General features: G+C 40.1%; 1 protein-coding gene across 2 annotated transcripts in view; it reads right to left on the bottom strand.

Annotated features, from left to right (window-relative positions):
- Positions 1 to 21372, bottom strand: part of DGCR2 (DiGeorge syndrome critical region gene 2) — a 41365-nt gene that overhangs the window by 19032 nt on the left and 961 nt on the right. For both annotated transcript variants that reach the window (XM_062504244.1, XM_062504243.1), the window contains exon 2: positions 2202 to 2324. In XM_062504244.1, coding sequence (XP_062360228.1) covers positions 2202 to 2324 — 123 coding nt within the window. The remainder of the gene's footprint in view (positions 1 to 2201; positions 2325 to 21372) is intronic.

The raw sequence follows: 21372 nt of genomic DNA, 5'->3' as shown, positions 1-21372 counted from the left end.
CCATGCATGTGCTGCTTTCTTCAACACAAGCACACTGCTCTTCCAAGCTGATTCTGCCCTCAAGTTTACTTTCATTGATACTCCTCTTTATGCTCCAGCACAGCATTCCCATGCACACCAACCTCTCCTTATTCTTGACAGCTCTGGGTAACACCTGCCCTTCAACACCCACTGCAGGTCACACTGCAATCCCACCAAGTTTTTTGTTACAGGTATAATAGTTTTTACATCCTACACCAGTAATTCTTGTTCCTCTGGTTTGCTGGCTGCACTCTTTGCATTACTGGACAAATACCTCAGTTCTTTCACAAACACCACACCTGCTTTCTGGCTGTTTTACTGAGCACAGCCTTTTCACCAATTACTTATCTAATTATTCCTCTCATCAAGTGGAATACTTTCTTTCCCTCTGCTGTCCAGCATTTTCCCCTCTGGTATTTACAGATGTTACTCTTCTCTTCCTGCACACAGACAGGGTGGTGAATCAAGTCTGTCCCACATTCATTTCTTTAACCTTCAAGTTCTTCTCATCATGTCAGGCTAGACAGTCAGTGAGACCTACACCCCAAATACAACACCAGAACCTATGTACTGAGAAATGTTACTTCCATCAAGTCCTCCTCCTATCCATACACCAAACATTCCTTGGAACTCCAGTCCTTAGTCAACACCATCCTGGTGCATACTCCAGGAAACAAGTTGCTGACTAATACATCAGGAACAGGAGAAGATAAAAATAGTTTTCTACTAATGCAGAAGTTCAAATGTTCCTATAAGCAAAGTCTTCAGTGTTTTTTTAGTAACTCCAAACATTAACATGACTCTGCCTTCCCCTAGCCACTGAATTCCATTATATTCCAGAATTTTATTAGGTCCATAGCTTTTTCACATTTGGCCAAAGTTAGCTAAACAGGAAGAATAACAGCACAGCTATAAAAGCAGCTTTCTTTAGGACATCCACATTGTAAGGAACATCCTTAAATAGACTATCAGTGGCACAGCTTAATTTTCAGTGACAGAAGAAACTACTGACTGTTTTTTCCCCTTACTGCAATTCACACACACAAACTAACAAAAAGTTTTCTTAAAAGAGCACTGATATTCTTTTAATTATTTGTCCATAGTAACACACTGGGGAGATAGCTAACTCTAGCACAATTTCAATGTTTGAGTGTTAGATTTATTTCTTTAATTCCTTTAGATAATATGAAAATTTAAAAGAGTTTGTTGCTGTAAAACATCAATGTCACAATTTTGTAGCACCTCTCCAAAATAGCTGAGAACTCAGAATGATGACAGACTGAATGCTGTTATGGCAGTGCCACAGAGTTCACATGATTCTCTGCCAAGAAAATTAAGCAGTTCACTGGCAAAGAATGTCTTAAAAGAGTTTTTGAATGTAATTTAGTCACACTAAAGATAAAAAGATAAAGATAAAAGTAAAGATAAAAAGTTTTGAATTGTGCCACAGTTGAATTCATGCTTTCAGATACCTGTCTCATTGATCTTAACAGAAAAAAAAATTACAGGTCATTTCACTTTTAAGATACACAGAAAGAGCTGCACTAGCCTGTTTTTCAAGAAAACCTGAAAATGTTCAAAATTGTGATTGTACAGTCACAATATTTCTTTGCTTTTTTTTAAGCACAGCTCCGTATCCAGTAGCTTTAGCAGAGATCCACTGCTCTTCAAAGCATATGGTCAAGGAGCTTACGAAGTGCAAATACACTATCTTGTCTGGCAGAACAAAGTTCTCCACTTAAGCAAAGAAACATAATCAGAACTGGAAGCAATAAAACAAGCTCTCTACCAGAGTCAGCAATGTCACCCAGCACCGTCTGAGTGATATACAACCAAATCAGTAATTCCAAGTTTAACCACAGGCTGATGTGTCATTTCAGTTTTATTGCAACATTTTGTCTTTATCAGGTAAGTCTCTTTTGAGACCACAAACTCTCCTCATCCTCAGGATACCTGCTCTGACTGTAAGAATGGAAGGGTCATTGACACATGCACAAAACTCTTCGTGGCATTAGCTGCTCAAAATGAATAGAAGCCAACTCAGTCTTTGTTAATAATGGGTATGGTTCCACCAAACGATCACCAAATTCAAATAAAAATAACCAAACAATCTGAAAGAGTCACGGTACTGCTGGGAAGTAATCTGGCACAGGGCTGAGCACCCTCTTAGATTTACTGACCTGGACAGTCAACTTCATCGCTCTCGTCCTCGCAGGTGGGCCATCCATCACACTGCCAATTGGAAGGGATGCACTGAATGGTTCCACTCCGACACGCAAACTGCCCTGGGGTGCAGCGGAGCTCTGCGAAAGAAGGAAAAAAAAAAAATTGTGCTTTGTTTGAAATGTTATTTATTCTTGCAGATTTATACGTATATTAATCATCTGTCAAGTAATGGATCACTGAAGCGTAACAGATAACATCTCTGGTTAACTCAGGCTGTTAAAAACTCCTTCAGTTCAGATCACTTCATGTCCTAAACTGCATGTTTGTGGTTTTAACAGACAGGACGGTATGGGAATTAATTCCCTCAAAACATCCATCATACAACCTGACTGATAAAGGTAGCCTGTGAGCAGCTATTACCACAGCACTGACCATTTACTTCTTGTGGGGCACTGAGGAGTGCTTGTTCAATTTTCTCACAGCTGAAGTTCAACAAAAATATGTTTCAACAGTTAAGAACTACATTATGCAACAGCCTCAGAATCCTATTTCCATTCTAATCACTGTGTATGCCAGAATCCACTAGACTTGCACAAATGTCCTGTCTGACTTAGAGACATTTCACAGAACTACTTGTAAAACAGTATCTATATCCAAGAACTTGTTTTCACTTTCTAGCTTCAGTTCTGTTGTAGAATTTATCCATGTGAACATATCCTTTACTAGAAACTGTCACTATATGCAAACATGTAGCTCTTGCTTGTGAGTTCACTGCCTACTTGCCATCATTACACTGTCACACCTAATTAGCATTATAAAAAGTGTAACTTTTTCAAAACCCTTTTTTTTCTTTTTCAATTCCACCTATCAAATGCCAGAGCCTAAAAACTCAGTTTCATTTTACGTCCCTCAAAACATTTTGTAGGGAAGAAAAAGGTCTGTCTACAAAAGGGAACAATTCTAAACTTGTTGACAAATAGTCTGTCAGTGCCAACACCATCCACAGGTTCACTTTTGCACCTGACCATCATTGTCCATCTTTCTTCTAGACAGTGGTTGTCCATTTTCCAACCACAGTTTTTGAGCAATTTAGCACATTTTCCTCTCAGTAAGCTGCACTAATCCCAGGTAAATTTTGTCTAGAGAATGAGCACATTTTTAAACAGAAAAACAAAATGTTTATAGGTAAAACATACTGATTTTGAATTGATCCAGTAGGCAACTGTCTAAAATACAGGTATACATTCTCTCATCCACAGTTTACAGCATAAGAGCAGACTGTAATTGCAGTTGTTCTTTTGTGAAACATATGTCTAAGCTAAATCAAGACAGAGGCCACATTTAAGGGTTCAAACAGCATGACTGGGTGCAATAAACCCAGTCATCAGGCACTCTCAAATAAAAGCTGTACACATACACCTCATAATTGGTAAAACATATTGATAACAGGCTTCTAATTTTATGTTAGACTAAAATCCAGTCCTACTACTGGTTCCTCTATAAAGCACAGACCTGCTCTTCTAGAAGAATAAAAGCAGGCACATCCTCTTAGCAACCACCTACTCAGAGCAAACATCCAGGTCACAAGATGCTAGGAACTCACACGGACCTGCCAGACTACTGATGGCAACAACAGACCTGACAGCACCACAAGAGTGTTCTCACCCATTTAGAGCTTTACTCAGCCCAAACAACTAACAGACAATGAGCACAGGGGAAATGGGGAAAAAAAATTGAATTAGCAGTCAAAATTACTTCCCCCACAGAAAAAAAATATGAAATAATTTATTCAGCCTGAAGTGGAAAAGGGGAATAAAATGGTTGGGAGGGAGTAAAAAAAATGGAGGAAAAGCTTCACTTGCTCAATATAGCAACGCTGAAAATTTAAAATCTATCTTTAAGCTAAATAATTTCAAATCTCATCTCTCTGAGTTAATTAAATCTCCTTCTAACTAAGAGGAAAAAACCCAACAACACACAAAGCACCAAATCAAACAAACACAAAACCTCAAGCTGAAATTAAAAGCATTCAGATTTCAAGCCCACAGAAAAGCTCCATTTGGTAAATCACTGCAGCTTCTTTTGCCACTTTTGCACAAGGTCAGAACACAGTGGGAGGTTCCTTAGAAAGTCTTGCTAATACAGTTTCAAGTACAGAATTTACACCAGGGCCCGTGGTAGATCTTTTAACACATCAAAACTATTCTCAGCCCAGCTCCAGGTTTCCACTGAATCCACCTGCAATTATAGCAAAATTCAATACTTTAAAATAAAGTTGATTTTTTTCTTTCTTTTATTGCTTAATTTCAATGGAATTCACACATATACCCTGTGAACCAAGTTATTCTGCAGCCTTCCAGCTTCACAGGCAGCATCCACCAGGAATGCCAACCTGCACGTGGGAAAAACAGAATACTTTTGTCTGTCTGCAATCCCATACATGCTATTACTATTTTATGTACAATTACATATGAGTGGTTCAGATAAAAGGATGACTCCATCTCAGTATTATGGGAATTAAAAAAATACCAGCTACATGCTGTAATGTCATTACTTCCTGTGTTATAGACACTCCTCTCTGAAGAATGTGGATACATGTAAGAGTACAAAACATTTCTATTAAAACACCTTTCAGACCAGCTGTACCATTGTTCCCAGTGGAGATCATGCTGTCAGATGCACTAATTATTTCAGACCAGGGAACACGAACTGCTACGTAATTCTGCTGCCGAGGGGGAAACGTGACACAAAGAAATACTGTGAAATTAAAATCTCTGTCAATAAGCCCTCCTGAGCCATCAGCAGTAAGACACAGACATAAAAAGAGATGGAAGTCTATAACAAAGCTGTAAGATACTTAGCCAAGGAATGGAGATGCTTGGGAGAGGCAAGGATGCACAGGTTATACGTGCTGCTCTCCAGAGCCTTGTGGAACATTTCACATCAGTAGCCTATGTTTAAGTTAAAACAGCAGATAAATGAAAACATCTCAAGCCCAACTCTACCACAGAAAAGGCAAGTCACAGTGCCAACAGCAGGACAAGAGTCTGGAAGATGTACGAGCAGTAGTGAGCAGTACAACATTACGTGACCATCCATCTTTCCTGGAATGCAAGTAATTACTTAACACATGGTCAGACCTTGTACTTTCCAGGAGTGTGGTAAATAAAAACTGTTTCTTCACCCATATATTTTCAGTTCTTTTGAAGAATAGCAAAGATTTCAAAAATATCAGTCCGTTTCTGTCCTTAAAGCCAGACATCCCTCACAGTTCACAGATGTTGATGGTAACTCAACAGCAAGAAATGATGAAGAAAGTACCTTAAACTATCACGTCCCCGCAGCACTAAAACTATACACTCCACCAGCTGTTTGATGCAGAAACATCTCATGTTTTCAAAATCATTAGTAAACACATAATGGCACAAGTTCAGCTAAGAGCAAGCAGCTGCTGGAGCAGAAGCACAAGACAACATTAAGCCAAGGGCATCAACAATTGCCTGGAAGTGAAAATATGGAAATGCAACCTCCCCCAGTGTTCACGTACGATGTGATGAGTGACATCAGCACTATTATGATTCACATGTGCAATTCTAACATAAAAGGCTTCTTTTTCTTTTAAGGATCAGATGCAGTCTTTGCTATGCTACAGGATGAAATTTAGTACACTGAAATCTTATTGCAGAGCAATTAAATTCATCTGGCATTTGTTGGGAAGAAAGGAGACAACTAAAACACTGAAAATAGCAGCAATTGTAGTTTTTGCACTATACAGAGTATAAACTTAAAAAACATGACAAAGTTCAGGCAGTGTGAGAACATGAAAACACTTGAAGCAGTGAGGTGTCATGATAGTGAAATGAAGAGACTATCTCAAAGCACTTCTACAACATTAACCCTCAGCAATCTTACCAACACCCTTCTGCCACGGTCACAACAAAGTACAGAAAAATGCAAGGGTTTGCCAAAGGCTGCAGACAAGATGATCCTGTAGGTAACCAGCTGTCCTGACTGCTGGCTCTATACTTTCATGATGACTCTGAGTTCATTCCCTAGACCCCAAGCAGCCTGCTCACTCACCAGCACACCTGTACCTGAACAAATGTCTGTCAGAAATATTAAGTAACAAGAGTATGTTCTCTGGTAACAATTCACCTGTTTCTCTACTATAAATTGGATATAGAAAAGAAGAAATTCCTTAACTTGATACAAAAAGAGCAGACAAATTGAAATCAGATTCAGACCATCAATTCTACAAGCTAAATATATAACCCGAGAAAAAAAACTTACTGTCAAGTGAAGGCCACAAAAAAAACAATACCAACTTGCTGAGATATGTTATTAGATGTAACCCATCCACCTGTCACTCACCTGAAAGAAGTCTTATCAACATTGGTTGTAGACTTGTAATTCAAAATTTAAAAGAAAACTTAAAACACAGTTGGAAATTTACTGCATCAAACTAGGAATGACAGGATTATAAATTAATTTAAATAGTGCCATACAAACAAGAGGCTTTCATCTGCTTTAGCTGTGACTTATTTTTTCCAAGTTAGTTGGCAGCAAAACCAAGATTTTTGACTAACAGAAAAACTGTTACAGGAAAAGCCTCATTTTTCAAGGTGGTTGCTTACATGCACACAGAGAGTTTTTGTTCTGAAGATTTTGCCCACTGCATGTTGAATGCCAGGTGTTTCAAAGAACTCCTCGTGTATTTCAACACAGCGGTCAACTAGCTTTTAGAATTTTCTTTCCAACAGCATAATTTCCTGATTTTCTGCTAAGTACTCAAAAAAACCCATTTACAAGAAGCATTATCCACAGGAAGGACTTCATGATAGATGAATATAAAACACACACACAAACACTTCCTCAAATTTCCAGCCAGCTTCATGTGTTTCACAAAACAAACAGATTTTTGGCACTATAAAATGATCCAGGAAGCCCTTTCAGGTTTAACAACCTCATGTACTCTGTGTAGCTGAGAACATTCTCCTCCTGAAGCCCAAGCACTAAGAAGCTGCAGTGCATCCTTCCTGCAGCAGATGCACACTGGTCAATGAGCTGTCCTGAGCATTACACTACCTGAAACCTGCATTTTCTGCATCATTTAAGACTTTTGAGGCTCATTCAGACTAAGACACCTCCTTGCTCATATCTAAACTGTAACTAATCTTTTATTAATCTTCCCCTTTTTTATGTAAGACATAAGGAATAAATGGTTATTTGAAACAATTGTTTTATTTTAAAGAAAGGTAGGGAGGATCCATATCCAGTATGTGAAACTACTTTTTCAACACAGTACACCTCATTTTAGAGCTTCCAACACCAAAGCAAGGCTGTAACAGACACATGAGACAAAGTGTTGATTCAAAACAAGTTCACCTTGCTGGCTCGGTTTCCTAAATGAATGTGATCAGTTGGCTCTGAAACAGCAAGCTTTAGATCAAATTGGCTACTGTCTGTCCACATTAAGTCAGATCAGCTCTGGTTTGTCCCCTTGCAACCAGAAAGACTGCATGCTCCAGCTAATTCAGCAGAAATATGGCTGTACAAATCCAGTATCCATTAATGTGCAATTGGGGCATCATAATAATTGTCTGCCCCAAAGACAGAGCATCTACTAATGTGTCTATCATTTTAAATACTTATTTTAATCGAAAACAGTTGGGACCTTCACCTCCATAACACCAAAAAGCCTCGAGTGGGGACCAGGGTTGCAGCTCTGATGCACAAAAGGCTGGTACCAGGTCACACAGCACTGGGGTGGGAAAAGGAGCAGGGGTGGAAACAGCTCGTGGCAAAGGACACAAGCCAGCAGCTGTAAACATTTCCTGCAAAGATAAGCTACTGGGTAAAAGAGAAAGCTCTGATACTGTTTCAGCAGGATTCTCCATCCTCCTCCAATTGAAGACAGAGATACAAAAGAAATTCAGCTAGAAGAAATGTTACATCCAATAAAAATGATGGAGGCCCTTTCTCAGGCACATGTAACAAACATCTACTGTAAAGCATTAGGTGAACACATCAAAGTTCTCAAAATCTAAATTTTAACCTTATATTTTCAAGGTACCAAAGATTAACACTACAGAAACCTGTGGAATAAAGGAGTACTAGATCTTAAAGCAGAAATGTATCCCCAACAAACAGAACATTCCTCTCGCCTATGCTCCCAGCTCTAACATATAAACCTCCAGCAGCACAAAAACCTCGATATCACAGCAATTCACAAATTAAGAGGTACAGAAGAAGAACCAGAGGCTGAAACTAAAACCTCCAAAATGTAACTCAATTCCGCTTCAATACAGAAATTAAACTCACTGACTACAATCACTGATTATGAAAGTTCGGGTTCTTCTGGCTGCAATTGCTGAACTTTTCTTTATTAAGTTAGTAAAGTTATTAGTTAGTAAAGTCTGATACATTAAGACAGTCTTTTAGTAGTTAAGACTACTAGATGCATTGGATGTTAGTGTTTACACAGCAAGTGTAGATTTGAACCTATTTCAGTTTTTAACACAAAGAAACATTGTTTTTTATTTGCTACACTAATTGTTCTTGTCTGCTGAGCTTCATTTATATGGAAATTGAGATTTGATTAAATGTACAGCCAGCATTTAATGTTATTTCAATTCTAAGCTATTACTCTGAAATTCGTGTACTGGAAGAGTTAAGTTTGAAGTACATGGTTTGGTTTTATATGTAAGCTTTTAATGAACAATGGCAGGTTCGTGTGCACGTCAAATTTACTTTGCTCATTTTGATCACAATTCTCAAGGTTGGACATGGTAGATCCTCTGGCATCATTTTTATTTACAGACCAAAGGAAAAGAAATGACAAAAATACTTCCTCCTTTCTCAGTGTAAGTCACTCATTGTCCCAGACCAGATGAATTACCTGTAAATATTCTGTTCAGATTTCAAGAGGTAATTACAGTCATGAAAAGCTGATTAAGCATTAACAAAAACTCTAACTACAAGCGCTTAGACCAGTAACTCTTATTCAGATTTTAACTTGTCCAACAGGTCTTTCTTATGTTTTATAATACTCAACCTACTTACTTAAGACCTGTACCTACATGTTGCACTATCCCTTCATATTTTAAGACATTTAGGAATAAGTTTACTAAAATTGAAAAATATTTTTTTTTTCTTAAATCACTGTTTCTATATAACCTGAGCCAGGCTACACTGCAAGAGTATGATCAGATCCCAGTCCCTGCCTGCAAGAAGCCCAGCTCCCTAAATCCTTCTCCTTAACTCCTGGAGATTCTGCTGAATACCAGTGCTCACCAAATGCTTGCAAACAAGCACCAGAAACAAAACAACAGAAGGAACACCACACCCACTGCCATCAAACACACACACAGAGTTTTCTATCTAATATTTATGCTCAACAGGAAGCACAACACAATCAATATTGCTCTAGACTGGCATTTACTGCAGTACCATAAACTTTAAAATACTCTTAATACTTCCAACACAACAATAACATGATGGTAATCATAATGTAGTCCTCAGCAGATACGTGAAAAAACTGCCCTTAAGGTAATCCTCTGCACTTAAAAAGCAGTTTCCCTAACTTGGATGTCTCCCAAGCCCACAGATGAAGTTCACTGGAGCAGGTACAGTGTATCTCTCACAAAATTCCTGAAAATCTGCCAGCCTGTAAGGAGCAGGGCTGTCCTGCCCCACCTCTGCTCACAGTGGCCAACGCCAGCTGCTGAACAGCTCTCAGGGACAGAGAAGCTACAAACTGCACCTGAGGATGCTCTGACTCAACCTATTTGAAGGCTTTCTTGTTTTTAACCTGTCTTTGAGGTACCCCAGAGCCATACAAGGGCTCTGCTGTCAGGGAAGAGAAGCCATACGTAAATGGTATTTCCCTCAGCTCCAGATCTCAGAGTTTTCACTAACCACTCATTTCCCAGCAGGTCTTTGTGTCACTTGGTGAATTTGATGTCCATTACATATTTTTGAGTTTATCATTACACCACCCACTGCTGCATTCAGTGTAGCAGAATAAATAGACACAGTACTATATACCAAAGCCACGGTAGGAGGAAAGCAGACTATAACACCGACTTTTTCCCAGAGAAGAAAACTACTTGTGAAGCTCATGTGTCACGCTCACTTATCCATTCCATAGACAGTTTATTAAAGTTTCTCAATAAAACTGGTTCTATATACTGTTCTTCAAATCAAAAGCCCATAGAATAATTAAAATTAAAAACCTTCTGAAGAAATAAAAGCTAGAGAAAAACTGAGCATTCTGTTTTCATGTTCAATTCCACAGAAGATAAAATGCTTGGCCATTCACCCGTGATACTCAAAACATTCTTAGGAAGTACCTTAGAGCATGTACCTTTGGTTCATCACGGCCTGAGTATGTGCAGGAGAGTATGAAAGTACAACAGCATCTCATAGCACAGAGCCTGGGGCGGGGGGAAATGGCCACGTGATATGCTCTTAGCCAAAACACAGCCCACACCTTTCCCAAATCTAATTCCAGCTCCTGAAAATTAGACATTCTTAAGTTATAGTCCCATTTAATAGGAATGCATCAGCTCAAAAAATAAATAAATAATCCATGTTAGAGGCACTGGCATTTTCTGCATGACCTCAGCATGCTGTTTCATGAAGTAATTAAAATTGTGACAGCATTCCAGCTGAAAACTGCAAGTCCTTAATGAATAACACTCATCAACATTCAGTATTACTCAGTGTTCTGTCATAGTAAGTTATGCTAGATCACCTCAACATCCATCAGAAGATTTTACAGCACAGTAAGGAATGGTAGCAGTCTCCTTCCCTCACCCCCTCATATTTGTTCAGGTACCCACTCCTCAGAGCTGGAAGACAAGGACAGGGAGCAGAATGAAGCCCCCATAATCCAAGGGGAGACGTTAAGAAACCTGCTATGGCCACTCAGACACACACAGATCTATGGAGCTGGACAGGAGCCACCCAAGGATACTGAGGGAGCTGCTGCTTCCAGCTCACTGTGTTCACTGAGCCACTGTCTATCATTTACCAGCAGTCCTGGCTAACTCAGCTGGTCCAGCTGACTGGAAATCAGCAGGTATGACAGCCAGCTGCTATAAAGAAGAGTCATAAGGTGGATCTGGGGAACTTCAGGCTGGTCAGTCTGACCTCAGTGCCAGGGAAGGTTATGGAGCAGATCATTCTTCATGAATGGCACACACAGGACAAGCAGCTGATCGGGCCCAGCCAGCGTGGGCTGATGAAAGGCAGGTCCTGCCTGACTCACCTGATCTCCTCCTGGGACAAGGTGACCCATTTAGTGGTCCAGGGAAAGGCTGTGGATGTCATTTACCTGGTGGATTCCAGTAAATCTTTGACAGCACTTGCCACAGCACTCTCCTGGATTAACTGGCTGCTTGTGGTTCAGAGGGTATCTTCACTTGGCAAAAAAATTTCCAGACAGCAGGGCCCCAGGGAGACCCTTCCATCCTCCACAACTATGTGGAAGAAGGTAGCAGCAAGGGGGGGGGGGGGGGGGTCGGGTCAGCCTCTTATCCCAAGTTATAAGCAACAGGTCAAGAGGAATTTGCCTTAAATTGCATCAGAGGAGGTTTGGATTGGACATTAGGAAAAATTTCTCCACCAAGATTGTCAAGCATTGGAACAGGCTGCCCAGAGAAATGGAGCCACAATTCCCAGAGGGATGTAAGAGAGGCATAGATGTGGCATTTGGGGACATGTTTTACTGGCAGGCTTGGCAGTGCTGGGTTAATGGTTGGACTAGATAGTCTCAAAGGTCTTTTCCAACTGAAATGATCCTATGATTCCATATTTATTATACCTACACCCTGCACGAGCTTGGAACTGACCCAGTTTTTCATTGCTCACAAGTGTCATTCACTGCAACTCATTTTCTGCTCTGTCTGGAGGGCAAACTCAAGGCCAGGAATGATGGAAAAGAGAAAGAGAACTCAAAATAACTAAAAAAGAAACCAAAAAAGCAAAGGCAGGCAAAAGACACGGCATTCAGCCAAAGCAACAACATCAGAGCTTCTTGAATGGGAATCCTGGCTATAATTTTTTAAGACTTGGAAAATACAGACTTTGAGCTTCATGAAAGTGGGCACTTATTCCTAAGACTGAAACAGAAAAAAATGCATTTCCCAATTCTCCAGCACTGCTAAAACCAAAGAGAAAATAAAACTTGCTACTTGAACTAAGCTGAAAGAATACTGTGAATTAGGCAATGCAGCATTCCAGACTGAAAACCAGTTTATTTTCATAGTGAGAATACCAGGCTAAGCAACAGTCTTGCACTTCTCTCCCCCTAAAGAAACTGTTACATTATCATAATAAGTAAAGAGGTAGAAGGCAAAAGCAAAATAAAGCACAGGCACAAAGAGCAGTCAGTACAAACAAAACCAAAGCCATTGGTACTCAAGAAACCTCTAATATGGCTCAAAATTAAAGCCCACTGTTTCTCCACACTAACAACCTTGTTCAGGACTTCGAGTGTTTTGTACAGCCTTAGGCAGGATTTCAGCATTTTAGTACAACAGTGACAAGTGACTTAAACCTGCGCAGCACCAAATTTTTAACCCTTTCCCGAAAGAAAGCTGATCAGTAAAAGTGCCAATCACACCTCACAAATTCACTAAATCATTTCAAGGAAGCTTGAGAAAAGTCAAGACCAGGAAAAGACAGCATGTCTTTCCAAAGCTTGCACAAGGGAAGGAAACCATAAAACTTCTTGAGCTTCAGAGAGCAGGAAACCCCCACGAAGCTCGCACTGCCCAGCAGGGGCCAGCCTGCCAGCACACCTGGGTGTCACACTGTCACCACCGGGGGTGGTTTTCCAGCTGGCAGCAGAGGAAGTGGTGAGCTGGGGTAACTGAACCTTTGCAAGAGACCCCGCAGCACTCCCAGCATTTTCATGTCAGAGGATGTATTGTGGATAGGCAGAGGGACACAGGCAAGATATGGCCTTATTAAATCAGTGTCAGGCAAGGGTACTACAGCAGAGGAGGTACAGGGAACACAACCAAACCCACTGCAGTCCAGGTTCCATTAAGCACCACTGCTTATGAAACATGCTCACAGGAAATCATGCTAAGTAAGAAGAACTATTCCTCACACAGAATTTAAATACAGCCACACACACAAAATACTAATTCTCCCAAGAAATGAAGAAACAAAGAGAAAGCCCATTAAGAACAACATCAGCAGTAATAAACTCAGCAAGTCATCAATTGTGTCCAGAAAAGGGCACCATCAACAACAGTGTTTTCTCCCTACAATCCATATAGCAGGTCAGGGCAGATGGATTATCCCACACACACCACAAATCCCGGGTACCACGGCTCAAAGTACTTCTATATCTAAAGCTATTACCTGGTAGCTGCCCACCCAGAGCTACTCCCAAAAAAATCTAGGCACACAAGATGGTTTCTCTTCTCTTCCTGGATTCTCAAGATTAATACATCCTACAAAGTCAGTCTGGAGCAGTATTTGTTCTTATACAAAACAGTTTCATTAAGAATTAGCAGAGGAAGAGGCTGTATTCCCTTTGACCAAATAAGCTATAGGTGTACAAACAACCAACCCCAAACAAATTAACAAAACCAACACAAACCCCAGGCCTGCCAAAATCCCCCAACCAAACAACTAAAAGCTAACAAATACTCTACAGAAACTCATTTTTCTCAAAGGAAAAATTCAAATTCAAAATTTTACATGAACTGAAATAGCATTTTCTTTAGATCACGTTTCAACAAGAAGAGTGCCCAGATGAAACATGATAACAGCAATTCAAGAACTGTCAGAGCAATCAAGGCTAATTTGTAGTCACCATTAAACTGAAAGTAGGAATTGCCAGATTTCAGCAGTATTACTTAGCAAGCCCATTTACTTTCAACAAGACAACACATGTTCCTTCTTTGCAGGAAAACAAAAAAAGTTCCTGTCTCATCTTTTTTTTTAGTACACTATTCAGCAGTATTTAAGCATATTCCTTAAACTTTCAGCACATGAGCAAATCTAACAAATCTAATGAAAAATATACAATTTAAAGCTAAGTATGTACTTTAAAAACTTTGCTGAACTAAAATATGAGGAACTAATCTTTAAAGCAAATAGGTGACAAAGTTCCACCTATGAAATCAGATGTTTATTAACTACGCCACTCTCCAAAAATGAACATCATTTTTTAATTTTAAAACCAAATGAACACAGAAATTCTCTACAGGGCCCTAAGAAAGTTCAAGGTCTTACACAAGAATCTAACAATTCAGGGAGACAGGAAAACTGCGCCTGAGCACTATTCAAATGGAGGTCACACTAAAAAAAGCTTTCGCTCCCGTTTCACTTTTGTTCTTCACATCTTGTACAAGACTGGATGAGCAAGCACCTAGAACACTTAAGAGCAAAAATTCAACCCACAGAAATATTATCACCTCAAATAGGGAAACCTAGTTTTATCCTTTGCACAGGAGCTGTCGTGTACTGGAGCAAATGGCTCCTGCTTTGAATAGCATTCCCTTGCTCCACTGAAGCTGAACATGGCAGGAATGTGGCCAATGTCAGCCACAGCTACATCTATCCACACCGGGTGGGATCCTGTGCTTCCCTCTTCCCCAGCAAAACAAATACCTGAGGAGAAATTCCACATCTCAAACCCTAAAGTTTAATAGTTCTACCAGTTTGCAAATACAGATCCAACTCAGCTGTAAAAAGCCACATAACACTCAGAGTAGTTTTCTCATCCCCCACACCTTCTAACAACTCAAGCACTGCCAGCACTCTTCAACATCTATTATGCCCATGTGTCAGGTACTATGCCACAAAACTTGATCTTTGCCATTTTTTAGCTGCCACATCAATAGAAAAATGACATTCAATTCCATTACTGCTCAGGAAGACAAAGATGGGCACTACAGCATTTTTGAATCATTCCCTCCTACCTGCTTACTGCCAGAATTGAGGTAGCATGATGCTTCTACTTAAGTCTCTGATCTCCCTCCTGCAAGACTCCCAACATTTCATGATGATTTTCCCAGATGTCATTAATAGAGTACTCTTGTGTCACTGATGTTAACCAGTGAAGAAGTAATTTAAGCATATCAAACAATTCCACAAATTCAACAGAGAGAAAACACAAGTTTTGACCATCCCTAGATTAAAATAAGCTGCAATAAATTTTAGAGGCTTAATATATATAAGGCAAAATGCTACTTGTGCACAAACTCAAACCGAGCAGGTGTTAGAAACTGTTTTCTTTTAAAGTGTACAAAAGATGACAAGTTACTTTTAAGTCAGAAGAAATCTTTTACATTGCTAAAGAAATATTAACACAGACCAAACATAGAAATACTAAGGGACAACACAACCTCAGTTTTGCAGCCAGCCCAGAATGCTCAGCATGGTTCTACCAGAAATGGCACTAATCCCATTTTTCTACTAACTCTGACTTTCAAATAATTCCACTGGGCACCCCAAGTAACTGATCCTATAGTGGGATAGGTATGAGGAAGCAAAATAGAGGCAGTGTATGAAAGAGAAGACAACACAGGCAAAAAAAGTTACACAAATGAAAATAAGACAAAATAAGCATTAGTTAAAGGACGAAAGAGCAGGTAATATCCCAAGAGCAGCAACCAAAAGCTACTTCTACATTTCCACCCCCTGAGCTGGCTGACAATTCTCAATCACAATAATCAATGAACAGAACAGAAGCTAAATATGTTGGACCAACCAATTTTAATTTTAGTTAAGTAGGAAGTTGAATGTTATTTAGTTTAGCTATAGGTAATGAAGTAACTATCAATTGGCATTAAACCTAAAACTGTACTACTAAATTATCTGAATGGCAGGCAAACACTACTAATAACTCTCTTAGGAGTGCCATATAGCAAGTGCCATTAAAAGGCTGTTCATGAAATCCAGAATTAGCAGGCTGACCCTGTAAAACAAAGAAAAAATTAAAGTTTCACAGGAAACCATGAGGATTTCACAGTTTGGGGAATATGGAATAAAGGTTAATCTCAAACTCTTGTTTTTAAGCAACTAAATTGCTCGAGTCCTGCTGCAGCAAATCAGTGACTTCACCAACTGATCCATGATTCCTCATGGACTTAGGATCCTCTACAAAACCACCACTGAAGTGCAGTGCAGGCATGTGAACCTGCCATGCAAGGATGCAGCATGAAACAGAAACCCTTCCAGAGAGTAGAAAGCCAGGAAGGATTGGGCATGGCAGGCACCCACCACACTTAGTGCTACAGAAAAAACTGGCACCTGAACTGTCCTGGAAAACTGAATCTGTTCTTTAAAGCTGCAGCTTATGAGGGACCTGTGCATTAGATTGCATTTATACAAATAATAAGCTATAACTGCAGAGCAAACAGACTGGCAACCAGAGCTACCAAAAGAATCTGCTGTTTGTGGTCTATCACAGGAAATCATTAACAATGTGCTGACAAACACCTTCAGGAGCTGCCTGGGTTTGCCAGATTTTCTTTTGGGACAGAAGACTGATGACCTCTGATACTATTTTCTAGCCATAACTTTCTATCAGCCTACATAGAATAAATGATTAGCAACACTCTTCCTATCACAGGTTAACCCTTCAGATCATGTAGGCAAAAATCTGCAGAGCCTCTCATTGAGCCTGCCATTAGCTGTGCTCTGCTCCCTTTTTATCTAAGCTCTTCCTTGTCCAGGCTATCACTGCAAGAACCCAATGCACACGTCCACTTCAAAATACAAAACAACCCTGAGCACACACATTAAGCCCTGAAGGGCAGGAGCTGTGATTCTACTCAGTTCCTTCTAGGTTCTGCTCCAGACAGAACTTTCAGGTATCAGAAGCTCCACTCGGGGTACAGAAGTCTGCACTGCACAATGGCAAGTTCTGCTAATCACAGAAGTTATTCATATGCACCTCAGTATCAAACGAGAACTTATAAAAGTTGCAAGAAATCACCACGTAAAAACCCAGAGACCCAGGCATTACTCAAAGCTGGACCACAGAGGAAACTACTACTCTTGCATTACAATTCAACAGCAACACCAGCCCTAACAAAGGTAATGCCAGGGGACAGAATGATTCATTGAACTCTTGACTGGTTTTCTGACATTCACCAGGGGATTCTCCATCTTTCATACTTGGTATCTAAAATTCTAAAATACTCTTCAGTCTAGCTGTGCCTTTCCCCTCATATACCAAGAAAGAAGCACAGCTGCCTCCTCCTGCTGCAGAGAGAAGCTGTGGCAGTTTATTCTCCATCACTTCTGCTTTTATGGACCAACCTTCCCCTGCCCCCAAACCTACTGCAGGGACCTAAAGGTCATGTGTTTGCAAAACCCCAAGGTGCTCCTCTGGTTTATTACTTCTCAGAGCCAAATTAATGCAAACACACCTGCCTACTGACTCCTTTTTTCTCCATTACTTTGTAGCCACAGCTAGCAGCAAATCCACTTGAAACTCAAAAATTTTGCTTTATGATTAACATCAGGAATTACCAGTCTTAAAGTATCAGACCTGCTAATAAGGTCTGATACCTTCTGCTCTGTCTCTCTGCTACACTGAGACAAGCCACAAAAAAGCTTTTTCACAACCGTCGGCCTCGCTCTGCAGCTGTAAAAACACCAAACAGGAGAGCAAGGATCATCAGGAGAAGGACTCAATAACAGGTAACAGTAGGAAAAAATATAAAACTTAAAACCAGTAGATTGAGAAGCAAAGGGATGAGGAGGAAAAACACCACACTGGAAGACAGGCCAAGCCCTACTTTCAGCAAAATTATCTGAGGAGATGTGATAAAAACCTTTCCACCTCTCACTCCTAGAACCTTCCACTTGGGAATTCACCTAAATACACAGACAGGAACTGCAGCTAGCAACGACATGAACCTGAATAAATATCACTCACCACAGCTCTCACTAAGGTGGAGACAAGAAACGAAGAGCAAAATAAGGGTTTGTATTTGCCTACCAACAAAGTCTCTCCTGAGCAGAGGAACACTGGCCAGAGCAAATTTTATGACCAATATATTTGGGTCTCCATTTGAATTAATCAATACACTTTAACTGGACTAAACCAGACTCATCCAGCCACAGCACACGAGTGGACCACCTTGAAACTATGCTGATTGTGGGTTTGCTTAGACCTCTGCTCTGATGAGTTCTTCCTCTTGACTAAAAGACAAGAAAGAGTTAGCAATGTGAACACACTTGTCAGTTGTATCATATCAAAACACCAACACCCCACCTGTAAGAGCATAACTGCAGCTGCCAGCAAACTCCAAAGCAAATGGGAAGTTCCAACTGTGAGCTGGAGTGTGGGGTTTTAACCAGACCACTTGCACTGGCAAGTCTTTTCTAAGCACTGCAGATTAAGTACGTTGTGCAATATTTTTTTTTGAAACAGAACTTGGGTAATAAAATTACTTCCTCTAGCTGGCTTTGAAGTGGAGAAAAAACACTGCAAGAACAAGAACTCAATTGGCTTTTAGCTGCCTGGCAAATGCTCTAATAAGAAAACCCGATGACCTACATTCACAAGGCTCTGTACTAAACCACTATTACAAAATCCAATATAAAGCCTGACCATGTTTAAGTGTTTTCCATTAGCAAGCAGCAGTATCTTGTTAGAGAAATATGAAAACATGTTATTGTCTTTAGCGATGATGATCTTAATTAATCCTCTAAATACTATTCTGAAACATGTCAGCATAGTCATTCCAGACTGCTTAAGCTCCCAACACTACACAAAGACACCTAAACCTCTGCTTCTCAGTGGGATGCATCAGGATGTTAACATAAAAAGAAACTTCTTAAATATTCTCAAACTGTGAAATCTGAATTCATAACAACTTAAATCTCTGATGCTTTTCCAACAACTGACAGAAATGTACTGTTTCAGAAACCTGGGCAAAACCTAAGCTAGCCCCAGAACAGCTTACTGCAACTCAGTTAACACACCACTGAAATACTTCCTCACACAAAGACATCTGACTAGCTGGCTGAGAGAGCTGATAACCTGAAGCAGATGAGTTTGAGTTGTCCTGGAAAAGATGCTATTACATTTAACCCTACTGTGGTAACTATCCCCAAAAAGCAACAGACAGAATAAAATCATCAAGTGTTTAAAGGAAGTATTAAGTTAGTCCTTCATTCTACGCCCATATAGTTGGGAGAGTTTGAAACATTCAGCTTCAATTCATGTGAGCAGATTCCAAAAACAATAAGTAACACAACTCAAGGAAAAATGCCCTACTTTGTAAAAAAAGATAACGCTTTCCAAAATGCACCATAAATCAGGCAACTAGTCAAAACAAGGACAGTCAAAACAGAAACGGAAATATGGGAACACTGGGACAAAAAAAAATATCCAAGTGGCAATTCTCAAAGGCTCAAAATTACCATTACAAGTCAGGCTCAGAAAAATCCAGCTGCTCACAGTGCCTTCAAGAACCAAAGTCTGCACAGCTAGGGCCAATGGTATGTTGAAAGTACCTTGTGCTGTTAGCGATGGCAGCAGCACAAAACAGACTCATCTAACCAAGAGAGAAAAAAACAGAGGGGGAAAAGAAAAAGAAATTTTAATTAACTTCTCCTTAATTTACTAAAGCTCACCTCACCCTAAACGCAGAGAAAAAGTAGGCCCATGTGAAATCACTGCCTTTCAGATTGCATGAAAAGATACTACACAGTTGAGGAGGCTTAAAAGAAGGTTTTATTTGTCTGAAGAGCACAGCAAGAACATGGATACAAAGCTAGTGTCAAATTAACATGGAAATACAAAGAGATGCCTGATCTGCCAGGACTGAATTGTGAAGGGACTACACATTCATCTCTGAGTACATAAAACCACCCAGCACCCTGCAGCACTCATCTGATAGCTCCAAGTACAGATTTCAGCTAAGCAAGCTGCAGGCATTCTTCCTAAACCAAAAACACAATTGCTACAACACACAGGTTTAAGGAAGTAAAAAGTCAAGCAAACACCACCTGGGAAATAAATTCTAAGTCCAAGTACTCTTCTCCTTCTGCTGTCTCTCCCCAGAGAACACTAGGGAGACTTCTTCACTACTGATTAAAGAGGTAAATCTGGTTCTATATTGCATGAGACAGGGTTTCCATGCTTGCACCTTATGTTTCAGGATCAAACCATGTGCTATTAATCTATCAAATGGGTGATTTGTTTGAGACAGCAGATTCAAGATACTACATGAAGCAAACAGAAAAACCCAGATGACATTGGCAAAGAGCTGTGAGGCCACCCAGAAGTGATGGGCTCTCCTCCTCTGAGGAGGAGGGAGAGGCATCACCATGGACAGCTCAGCCACCATGTAAACAGGATGGATGAGTATACTGCAAATGGAACTCAGAAACTCCTCACACAGCAAGGAATTCCAGCTGCAGCACTATATCCAGCTGCACTACTTGACTTTAGGTTCAGGAATACATGTGGTTTAAGCAAAATTCATGGAATTCTTGTGGAGTTGCCACAGGAGAATTCTAACACAAGTTTCAAAGCCAGTGGTGTAGAACCTGAGCAGATGAGTTCAGGTTTGCTCACAAGGACACTTCTGCCAGCGAGGCTACAGCACCACAAATCTCCAAAGCAGGTACATTATAGCACCAGTGGAAAAATATCATTCATCTTAACAAAGCAAATCTAAGTGAACAACCTGTGTTCATCCATCAAGTATCAGCTGACCGAGGTACAATATCAAACTGGAGTGACAAATGTGACACAATATGAAAAATGCCATTTTTTATTTTCTAGGAGGCTACAATGCTCAACATCAGCAAAGTTCAGGGTCAAGTCTACCCACCTGTAAAAGCACAGAGACATCTCTGAATAAGCTGAACATTTTCACCCAGCAATCCAGCAGCCTGTAGCCTTAGTGCCAGCAAAAAGGAGCTGCTTGGAATCAGTTTTACATAGTACCCTCTCAGCCATAAAAGCTTCTAGCTGTAATACCAGGCTACCAACACAACAGGGGGTTTTTGGCTACTTAAGTGCATATCATAAGCCCTGTATATACACTGCAGTGCCAAAAAAAACAAGCTAAAACAAAACAAGGCAGACACAGAGACGTTTCAACACCCAAGTTAGTTATTTCAATAACTGCCTACACTGACCCAATTGTGTTTCAGCTCTGCTGGGAACTCACTTAGACACAGTTCATTAAT

This window comes from Cinclus cinclus, chromosome 17 (genome assembly GCF_963662255.1).
Source record: "Cinclus cinclus chromosome 17, bCinCin1.1, whole genome shotgun sequence".
NCBI classification, from domain to species: Eukaryota; Metazoa; Chordata; class Aves; order Passeriformes; family Cinclidae; genus Cinclus; species Cinclus cinclus.
Note: the sequence above shows the minus strand (reverse complement) of the source record. Positions and strands in the feature narration are given on the sequence as shown.